General features: G+C 38.3%; 1 protein-coding gene across 1 annotated transcript; it reads left to right on the forward strand.

Annotated features, from left to right (window-relative positions):
- The first annotated feature begins 5407 nt into the window (after window positions 1-5407).
- hox3 (homeobox 3) lies at window positions 5408-10803 on the forward strand. Its single transcript, NM_001164907.1, is given in 2 exon segments — window positions 5408-5781; window positions 8780-10803. Coding segments are annotated over 2 exon segments (828 nt in total). The 5' UTR covers window positions 5408-5426; the 3' UTR covers window positions 9253-10803.
- The last annotated feature ends 1563 nt before the right edge of the window (window positions 10804-12366 follow it).

Genomic DNA, 12366 nt, shown 5'->3' on the forward strand with positions numbered 1-12366 from the left:
GAGTTTGGGGAGAATTATATATGAACGAGGAAGGCCTCGCCGCCCTCATTTCGCCGTTGTTACCGCCATCATTCACGTAGCCGTTCGTGGAATCATTTAAAACATTAGAAACCGTGTCCGCGATGATAAGCGTGCTTTTGCATCCAGCATCATCGGCTTGTTAAGTATAAGCCCATCCCCGCTGATGAAAACTCATCATTGTGAAGATATGGACACGGTTGGGACGGACAAAACTCAAATGTGTATATATTTCAATCGGTCTCTGTGAACCTCGCTGCCGGCTGCACTGGAGGTATAGATGGAGATAGCTGTACGCAGACTGCACATCCCCAACACGCGCTGAATGATGATATACGACCAACCCTAAACCGAAGTCATAAACCTAACGTTATTTTCTCGTACTTACGATTATGTTCTCGTTGATTCCGTACAATAGTCGTAAATTTAAAAAAAAAAAAAAAAAAAAAAACGTCTGACACAAACTAAATATTTTACTACTGTCACTTTAGTACACATGGCATAATCGATTTCAAGTAAGGTGTTTGTCTGTGTGTAATATTTTTATCCTCCCTGTGATTTACAACTAATTAGTGACATATATGTGGATTTATTGTGGGTGGAAATGTATAAATAAACAAGAACAAACACACACACAAACAAACAAACGCATATATAGCGTAACGATGGCTTTGCAGGCAGCGTTGTGCACAGTTGTTACATATACAGACTGCCTGGGTTTCTTTTCACGATGCAGTACTAACAACTTGCCCAGCCATAGATCTTAGAACAAAAGTAATATAGGAAAAATTACAAGTCCAAAAACACACAAAAAAAAAAACAAAAAAAAAAACGTCCGACAGCAATCGATAGAACAATCCGCACGAACAAAACAGCTGAAACAACCTTCATCCACTAACGACACATTGAATAATCCCAATAACACAGGGATTGACGGACTGATGTCTCGAAAACTGTAAACTGCTGCTATTGCATCAGTCTTCGGTTCTGGCAAATCACCTCAAATTCATTTTTTTATATCGTAGTCTTATGTTGTCCCTATTTATAAATATATATCTGAATGGCGTCAAGACTTCAAGTTCATCTGCAGCTTGAGACAGGGCGCTGAGATCAGCCACAAATTCGACCTGTATGTATGGTGTGGTCAAGAAAGAGTAACAGACATGAAACAAAACTATACATACCACTAGAAAATACACTAGAATAAATCTTTGCCGCATGTACATCACTTAAAACACCTAGTTCAGTTTGCAATGCCGTTTTATCCATTGTAATCTAATGCAGTTTGGAAAGGAACTGATTAAAAACCAAAAAAAAGGACATTTTTTATGATGGTAGCTTGTTAAAACGCTACCTTTGTGTGTGAGTTTTTACGACCGACTATTTCATTAAAGCCCTACACAGAGAACCGTGTCTTAAATACTGTTAGATATCAGGAGCGTCTGTGTCATGTTAGGCAAGTTTGGCTGGTTGAAAGGTTGCCGTTTTTGTTTTTTTTACAAAGAATACGGGATCTCATAGAGATGGCTTCCTAGCAAGACAATTCAAATCATTTGCGTAACTCACTGATGGTGGTCGACATACCGAGTATTCCTACTAATCGTTTTACTTTTGATTACGTTCACAGAAATGGCAGGTGTTCGCTATAATTAGTATCAGGGTGTATGCCCGGGCTTTGTTGAAATAATACTGTGAGCAAATTAGACATACCACGCGACAAATTTGCCCGAACTCCCAATTGCAGAGAGCCCACCATATCGAACCACAGTGACTGTAAGTGGTCCGCATACTTACATAGAGAATTTGTTCCAACATCCGATATTAACATTTTTATTCCGTATTTTCATCCTTTTTGTATGAAAATATTTCAAAATACTGTAGAGCCAAATTATAGCCTGATATCAAAACATTCCTGTATGCGTATATGGTAGAGCCTCTTTTATCCCCCCCTTATTTATCTTTACTAACTTTGGTTCCTTAACACTGCTTCAAATCTCGTCGTAAACAGGAGTTGCTGTTATACTACTCTTTTACTATCTATTAGTGGTTTTCCGTAATTCATATTTTTCCACAAATCCGTTAATCCGCTGCAAAACTCAGTACAGTTTACCTCAGTGCTATCACAAATATTGCGGGGCAAATTATGACGTTTTTTTTTTAAACTGGTAAACCCGCCATCTTGACTTCACCCACCAGCCAGTGCCCCTGTCTGTCAGCGACGTCCTATAAAATAGAGCATTAATCACTACACAAAACTCGAAGCTTTTAGACTCAAGTTAACTTCCTTTTACTGTTGAAGAAAAGAGACAATGACATGGAAATACGCCGGCACCTGACAATGTTAACAGAGAAAAAACACGCCATCTTGTTTGTCGATGAGCGAGGCCGTATGTTCATTTCTGTCGTGGATATTCTAATTACTATGCCCGTTGCTATACACATACAACACATTCATGGCTTTATTTTGTCAGTGTTGAAACCAGTGTTAAATCAAATGTACGACAGACGAAGCTGATAAGTTCGTGGTATTTCTAAAATTAGTGACGGTAAAATCATATTTTCAGCTGAGAAAACTAGTAAAATTCAATTTTTAGAAAGCGACATCGAAAAGAAGCTGCATTTGGTCATCTTGGTTTGTGGTAAAGAAATAAATCACCCTCCCGTGTCTTGCCTGGAATACTCATTAATAATTTATTTCAGTTAGGTAAATTTACGACCTGATCAGTGCAAGTTCCTTTCAAGGTCACGTGATTTATATCCACGCTGTCGAAACGGTATTGTTGTTATAGTTGTCCGATTGTGACCCGCACCGCGATATTTACACCAGTGTTATTGCGAGTACAACCCCCGCAATGGCGGGTTCGATTTCGGGGGTAGCGGAACTTTTATTTCAAAACACCGCTGATAACAGACACGCATTTCCCTCGTATTTCGGTGTCTCTCCCAAAAGCGTATAGAATGACGCCTTCACCGCGGTTAGTCTGGTCTCACCGACTTGGTAAAAATTGTGCAAAATATCAAATGTATTTGAAAGCGTGAGTTTTTGGTTGACTGACTAGCGCCTTTCGATTCACATACGAAATATACATATCGTGATCGCCGACATCCATATATGTAGATGGCAACCGGTTGCTATAGTAACATCCATGTGTAAAGTTAAGAAGAAATCGCTTCACAAAATTACATTTTTGTTTTGTTTTCGGCTAGTCGCAATTAGATCATTTGATAACGAAATAAGCTTTACACATAATTTAACTTCCTCTAAATACAATTATGTTGAAGATGAATATTTCCTAAAGCAAAGTATTCAATGTTTAATTTTGATGTTAATTATGGATTTTTTTCACCGATTCCTTGATGTTGTAGTATCTAAATACAAGTGTTTTGAAGATGAATATTTCCTAAAACAAGTATTCAATATTTCATTTTGATGTTAATTGTGGATTTTTTTTCCACCGATTCCTTGATGTTGTAGTATCTACCGTGACGTGTTATATTTGTAACTGATTCAGTGAGATCCGGTCACCCCTTCGTACTCGTTCATCAACGTTACCGCCGACGCCGGGCACAAACGATGCTCAAATCTGATTTTCTCTGCCATTACTTAGTTAACGAAGACGTGAGAATATGGCAAGCTTCGTACCAATAACGAGCCTCCGCGGACTTGCTCAGCAATCAGTGATCTGCTTTCTGCTTGACGACCTGCGTCTCTTGGAACCGAACTGCCAAACCGTGAAGACACCGTGACGTCGCTTGCTGCTTCTGTGTGGTTTGCTTGAATCAGTACTACAGCACCTTTCGCAACATGCTGACAAGATAACCAGTCCACGTGTTCTTATCTGTGTCTCATAATGATAACCTGTTTCCAATACGTTCTTCTCCAATCCACAATTACAATTCCCATGTTGACACCGGCAGTCCCGTTGTCATCAGTTTTAATCACCTCCTCGATTTCGTTTTTCAATTGAAAAAGTTTTTCACAAGTTACGATGTTTTATCCCAGTTGCGCCCACTAGTCGATATCCCACAAATATAAACAATATTTGGACTAGAACATTTTTCTTTGTGTTATTCACTTTCTCGAGAATACTGAACATTTAACATTTTGTTTCACAAAGACCGGAAGTAACTAATTCAGATTGCAGGCAATAAACACAGGACCTATGTGTTTATTTAGAGGATTGTCTTAATTGCCTGTAATTAAAATATCGAAAGATAAATAACAAAACAAATATTATTAAAAAAGGCCACTTTTCTGTGATCGAAAATGCGAGTGTGAATAATTAGAAAATTATTTAAATGCCTGATTCCCCCCTAAACAAGGTGGCGGGTGACTCATTAGTCGCCGGTGATTGGTTAATTAGAGCGCATCGTAGATAGTGTTCGATCTCATCTGTCTTTCGTGTCTTACGTAATCCATCATCGTGATGTCATAATCTCCTCCCATCCAACACTGCCGCTCCGTACGAGTATGGGATTCCCTGATATATATATATATATATATATATATAATTTTTTTTTACATTTAATTTATATTTACTTAAGTATATCTTTCATCTTATAAATTCCCTCGCTGATTTGGTTTAGTTGTTCGGTGGTTACAACATCATGGTGGCGGACAGAAGGAGTACTGTTTTTAGGCTGAAGAGACAGGGTCGTGCCCACAACCCAATACAGCGTGCATATGAAAGTCATCATGTTAAAATGGCGTTAAATGAAAACATCTCTAAGCTAGTTAATCCAAATTTTAATTAAAACGATTGAGCATAGCCTAATTTTACCAAATGATACTAACAACCAGTCATAAATTAAAGTGGCACGTGACGTCACATTGACTGGGTACGTAAAATAACAGAATGATACTCAAGTTTAAACTCACTAATCACCATGACAGCCATGTTATTGATAACAATTGTAATAGATACGTTAAAGATACAGTTCGGTGGCGTAATTCGCTACCACCAGCAACAACCGTACAATAACCAAAAGCAATATGTGCTGCCTTTGTAATAAAAAATCACCCCACTCAAAATAGTAAACCGTTTTCAACGAGTCAATAATGCATTCAGTCGATACTCCGATGTAGCTCTCCCGGAAGCTGATTTTTTCCTCCGACTTTCTGGGCAGAAGACCATGTGTTTTGTCGAAGTGAACATATTTTTTTTAATCAAATCCCACACTACCGCCAACCTACCCAGGTCCTCCATACATCGATATACAAGATTATAAACTGGACACGGTTCGTAATGGTTCTTCCTATGCGGCCTGTCTATCACTCATACTACTGGTATGTGATTGGCTCCTGGATAGTCACGTGAGACAGCGATCGCTGCTTTTTTTTCTGACAATGTCAAGACCTGCGAAGGAAGCCAAATGAGATTGATTTGCGTGTGAGTAAAGTGGACAGAATGCAAAGCGCAATGTATGACAACTCTCATCATGAGTACGGTGGTCTGGGTTACCGAAACAGCGCTGAGGACCCCGCCATAGAACAGAAAACTGCCTACTTCAACAATGGTGTGAATACAACGTATAAATACAGGCCCGCGAACTTGACGTGCACCAGCGCGGAGACCAACGTGAATGATGCCAACAATACGAGACAGGACTATAGCATGGCCCCGGCGTACGCGGCTAACACTGTCAATATGATGAGCACTGTCGGTCAAGAGTCAGAACTGTCCGCAGGCGAGGGGTCACCACAAAGGGCTATGTACGCATGGATGACCGATCATCGCCATTTCAACCACAATACAGGAACAGGTTGGTACAATTTACGATGATTTCATATTTTTTATTATAGTTTCAACCACACACACGCGCATATTCACTCACTCACTCACTCACTCAAAACGAGAGTTTCACGTCTGTGTTGTATTATACATGGAACCGAGTCATCGTTGCTCAAAATCTTAAATATGATTGAAAACATGAATGTTCTAAAATCTAAAAAATAAAAATAGCAATAATCCGTTTTACGTTGTTCTAACTGTTCTCCTAAACAAACTCAACATCACACAGTTGGCTACCATAATGTACGTGTATTGTGTTCTTTCCAGCCGTGTTGTATGAAATATGTTTAAAAAAACAGAGAAAGAGAGAATTTTCAACTTTTAAGTACATGTAAAACGTAAAAAACAAAACAAAAAATTATTGAAGATAACAGAGATTGTGAAAACTTAACAGAGATAGTTCCGCTGCATATCACGCCATTTGCACTTGGTCTCCGTGAAAAATGCGGTGATATGCTTCCAATATGCGCAGAGAACCACAGAACAAAACGTAAACACAGTCTACCGTTAGAATTAAAACTGCTATGATCTAAACACGTGATGCTACAGTAATATACGTCGTTAATGCCACGATAAATTACGTGTACCCTCGTTTCAATGTTTATTATAAACCCACCCACGGAGCTCTGCTTGTGTTACTTTGTGAGTCGTACGTTCAAACCACCCCCATTAGCAATGTGATGAAATCGGCCATTTTGAAATGAATTTGATAAACTTTAACCCGACAATCGATCTAATAATAATTTAAGGGAAACAATGCCAATTGTTTGTATTGTTTTTGCGAAGAAAGCCATCATTACGTGTTCGATCTCATTGTTTACTACTTCAGTGCCACGATCTCTCGGAATACATCGGTCCAGCCTTTATGGGCGGGAAACATACACAAACATACAAAAAATAGGTTGAGCTTGTATACTCGTTTTGTTCAGCGTTATTTTGGAGAATATGCCAAGATCTTTTCGTTTGTCTACCGTAAAGCGAACCGTTACACGTCAGGCTCACCTCATACAGGTCTTGCTTCGGCATATTTCAAATATGAGCCAAACACACGGGAACATACAGAGTCTCACGCACAAAAATAAAAAAAAATATAACGTGTTTTTCACGCAACGTTGATGTTGATATTCTTTTATTCTCGGGGTCAGAGTTCAAATTATAAGCAATAACCGAACTCCCATCAATCAGCCCAGCATAACTCGTGTTATGAGTGAAAGGAACGGAGTCACATCGCAAACTAGCGTTCGTTATCACTAAACAAACGTAATTAAATATCTAGTGCACAGTGACTTGTGTTTTGGTCGATAGCACTGCATCCTTAATACGTAGACACAGTATCGCGTCGGATACCGTACTCTCCGATTACCCAGTGTGCAAGTTTTTGGAAATAACACACAAAATTTGAGGAAATTGTCATAATTAATAAATGATTCTAAATTTCTCAATAAATATTACTCTCATAACAAGCGAAATACAAAAAAACATGTTGGAATTAGTATGCTGTTTTAACTAAAAAAAATATGCGATATTAAAACTGTTCTCACCCTATTTCATTTTGAAAGTGCTGGAGGGTGTTATTTTAAATATTATTTATTCTTAATGTAGCTGATTTTCAAAGACAAACGAAGCAAAACAAACTCAGAAAGTGTCCATTTTGTAAAAGCTCGCTAAAATTCACATTCTTCAGTTGAATACTCGTAACCCACTCACTATCACCACTTTCGACGGCGTATATGCAACTATCATGCCACTCACGTGCTCTGATCGATCCAATGTGGCATCCGTAGTATGGGCCTGTCTTATATCTTGTATTTCGCCTTGGATTTGACATTTGATGCGATCAAGATAAGTAAACGCATTAGCCAAGACGGAGACGCCACAATAAACGTGGCCTCGTTAAACAAATATTTCAAGTTATCGTGAATGTCACATGCAGATATCGGAACAGATTTCATATTGTTAGTGTAATGTTATATATTTTCTACGTTCTAAAATAAAACAATATATTTACTAAAGTTATTTTACATTTTTGAGCGTTCTTCCCACAGTATGTGTATGCAATTAACATGATTTAAACGTGTCCCATTTCAGACGCTTTCAATTGGATTAGATGTGATATTTAACTGATATTTGAGACTAGTTACATAATAATTGTTATTACTACAATAATTTAGTAACAACTAACACGATGCTACCTGAGGAGAATGGGAAGGGGGGGCTCTTACTTAGAGATATATGTAAATATAGCCAATCAGATTGAAAATTCCTTCCTACTATTGCTCGATTTCACCTTGCAAACAAGCACAGTCTCACTTGAAATATCAACAACGTAAGTTACCATTTATCCGAGCCAAAACATCCCATAGTTGTATTATGTGTCGTCATAGATACCCATTATAATATCACGTGACATGATTACTTATTTATCATCCGGGTACACACTCTGTGGGTCAACAACTCCCTGTCCGTTATGTAGGTTTGTTACATGTGATTTGATGTTTCTTGTTACTTTACATAATTAGCATACATGTATCTTTTCTTCACTCGTAATATCTTATTGTACATTACCTCATCTATTACTGTATTATCTCATCATATCCCATCTAATTCAATCTCATCTCACTTCACCTCACCTCACCTCATCTCATCTCATCTCATCTCATCTCATCTCATCTCATCTCATCTCATTTCATCTCATCTCATCTCATCTCATTTCATCTCATCTCATCTTATCTCATTCAATCTTGTCTCATCTCAACTCAACTCAACTCAACTCAACTCAACTCAACTCAACTCAACTCAACTCAACTCAACTTGTCTCAGAGCATCTCGTATCTCCTCTTCTCATCTTATTTCATATTACCTATATCATTCCATCTTACATTATCTCTTCTGCACATTAGTTGGTTGATTTATTTTAATTACAAATTAAAAAGTTGATTAAGCTCTAATGTCATGTTATTCGTTGACAGCATCGTCTCAACAAAAGCATGGTGATACACAGAATGGAAGATCTCCAATCAAAAGAATGAGAACGAACTTCTGTACAGCCCAGCTGGTGGAATTGGAGAAAGAGTTTAGATTCAACCGATATTTGCAAAAACAGCGGAGAACAGAGTTGTCCAGCGTGTTAAATCTGACTGAGCGCCAGATCAAAGTCTGGTTTCAAAACCGGAGAATGAAATTCAAGAAGGAGATGAAAGACAAAGGTCTAGTGGACCCATATCAGGCGGGCATGACCTGCGTCACCACCGAGACGAAAGGGAATGAAGACAGCGAATACAACGTTGCTCTCCCACCAACACAGCCCAGTGAAGAAAATAGTGACTTAGTGTTCCATTACCATGACAACAAGTCTGGCTGTTTTGGCGGCGCGAACGAGGACATGAGCTGCCGAGAGTCAGTTCCCCATGAACCAGCAGCGTTCCACATAACTCAGCTTTGAATGGCCACAAAGTCTGCGTACTCACTGATAGTCTGGGTTTTGTTTTCTTTTAAACGTAGGCTTAAACCACAGGGTAAATTATTGACGAAAGTCATGAAATAAACATTTCTAACTACCTCAAGAACTCTCAGTACTCTGCCGATCCTCTGACGTCACCTTTTTAAAAAAAAAATTCAAGTGATTACCGATCATTCCAGAAAAATACTTTTCACCAAGAAAGCTACTTTTAGTCGTACGAATTTTGGTGCCGTTACGGCTACGAATTGCGTAATGTTTTCAAGACGTAATTTATATTGCAGCTTACCATTCACGTGATTGACCTGGTCACACCCTGCTCATTAACGAGGTCAACATTGTTTGCCGCGAAAGAGGAGATATCAATGCGCGCCCTGAGAACGTTATTTCACTAACGTTACAATAAAATTCATAACTTATGATGCATATTAATTATTAACAATACTTTGGGCAACATATGACGGTCGCCTGAACTCAAAATACTCTCTATTTGTTTGTGCCCTACCCCGACAGAATCAACTGAAAATTACCGAAGTATAGGCTGGCATGATCATTACTAAAATTTGATGAGAAATTATGACATGTTGGTGTAGTTTAGACACGCAACATAACTTTTTTATTTGAGAAAGTTAACAATTTCATCGGATAAACATTGCACAGAGACTACACTCTGCAGTCTCCATCACTGAAACGAATCTATTGCAAACAATGACAGGTCTACCCATGATTTTGCTTTCAACGTTTTAACCTATTTGCTTCGAATACACGCACCGATAACTTGCCCACAATCCACTTGCATGATTTTGCGCCTGTTTTTTTTTTCGGATGGACAAAGGAAAACACGAAAAATACGAAATGCATATCCGACTCCCCGTATTTATCTAGCAGGACATCTCTGATTGGATGATAATTGGCAGGCTTTGTTACAATAACTGCGATTGGCTATTGACCTGCATATGCCCCCCCCCCTCATCAGAAATGCGTATAGTATTTAGAATGTAATAAGAATAAATCCCGATCCCATTACGTGACAAGTCATCGTCGCATAGGGATATCTTTTAAACCGGCCTTCAATGCTGGTGTTGTGTATGTAAATCTTCATCATAAAAACCGTGTCATAATTGTGACACTTTCACTGTGCGGTAATGCACTGGACCCGTATCCATGGAAACCCATGAACAAGAATGACTTGAATTAGTGACGTCATAGAAATGTCAAAGCTCGGTAGTTATGGTAAACTCTTTCCTCTGCCATTTTAGAATGTTTTTGGTTTCCCATATAATCGGTCAGATTACGGAGTCTAATTTGACCATCTTGTCGCTCTATCTCAACGACGCCTCGGCAATCAATCACACGGAGAAGATACCAACCCAGATGAAGCGTCGAATCTTGCATCTCTTTTCTTGGTTACCATGGCGATAGTACACTATCTGCCTGTCTTTACTTTTTAACACAGCATTGTAATTAATGCGCTTGATAATGATGATAAAATTGTTTATCTTCGAGAGGAAGGCAGCATTTCACACAAAAAAAAAACTACGACTTGTAGATTTTACGATATCCAGTGTGTAATGATTATTAAGTATGATTCGTTCGAGTTTGTTTTCAATTTTGTAATTGTAATATAAATAACTGTTGTTGAAAATGATATGACGGAGTTGGGTAATTTACTATGACGTCACGCACATGCTCAGATGAAGTGGTGAACAAAACGAAAATAAACAGCGCAAACGTGTAATTCTGTTACTTATTTGGACGTTTCATAAAATACACCCACTTAGTATTTTCATTTTTTTTTTCTTAATAATCTTAATCAAGACGTTGGAAATGAATTACATACAATCTTTGAAAACACGACCTACTTTCAAAACGGGATTATCGTATGCACGTTTGGATGCGGCGCTGTAGCCCAGTGCTTAATTCGGAACGATAGCACATTATACTGATAATAGTTGTCGAAAGAGGGCGGCATACATGTTTGACTGTACACAGGGTTGACCGTCTTGCTATGTCAATATATATGCGGGCATTGTTTGCTATTCGAAAATACTACAGCCTCAATATCAATGTAGTGTTATCAACGATCCCCAAAGAACCGATTTCCATGTGCGTATATATCTGTTTGAACATGAAATGTGGCAGTTATTGTGCGCCCTTCCTCAATATGCATTCAATTTATTGTTGAAGCAATGTTTTTTTTTATAACACTACTACTCTGAGCACACCAAGTTTGACTGTTTTCGTTGCCCTGTAGCTCACTATTTGAACGTCAGATATTGTCCAAGCCAAAGTTTTTACACAACATGTTTTTTGTACGTGTTTTTTCTATAAAAAAAACAACAACAGATGTTGATAAAACGAGACTAATATCCAATTACCTAATTTTTTTCTAAATTTTTGACAGAGAAGTGAAAAAAGAATATGTAGGTTTGTTTTGTGGAACATGATAGAAGTTTACTCCAGGATTCAAAGGGTTCAATAAGGGAAACCTCCGTGTAACTCCTTTCTTTGTGGTTCCATGTGTTTGTTGTGTCTGACAGCGTTCTTGATATACGTAAACCTGTCAAGTCTAGTGACAACAATCACTTACAATACATCCCTAGTCAGACAACCTTGTCGTATTTTTACTTTCTCTTACAGTTTGAATAGATTCCAATCAGAAAGTCGACGTTTTTGATAACATCTAAATGGCGACTCCCCCCTCCAGCAAATGGCCCTCGTAAATCAACTTGTCCCCAGCTGCGTTTTCCGACCACGTGATCATCGTGTCATGAACTATGACATTTACAATTAGCAGTACGCTCTAATTGGTTGAGAGCTTCCACCTTCCTCAGTTCCGGTTTTTCAATATCACATATACTCTAGAACGACTGTCTTCTTTTACTGTCCTACTCATAGACAAGGTATGTGAGAAGGTCTGTGCTGTCCTATATTCGACATAAAAGTCAATAATATAAAAGTCAATTCCCAAAGAATCAAATTCGAGTTAGCTGGAGCATTGGACTAGGTTCACACTTATATTAAATACGAAACAAAATCAAGAACAGGCAGACTGTGTTGAATAACAGGTTGATATTCATAAGAAAATAGTAGTTTTGT

The sequence above is a fragment of the Saccoglossus kowalevskii genome, chromosome 20 (genome assembly GCF_978046115.1).
Source record: "Saccoglossus kowalevskii chromosome 20, keSacKowa6.1, whole genome shotgun sequence".
In the NCBI taxonomy this organism is placed as follows: Eukaryota; Metazoa; Hemichordata; class Enteropneusta; family Harrimaniidae; genus Saccoglossus; species Saccoglossus kowalevskii.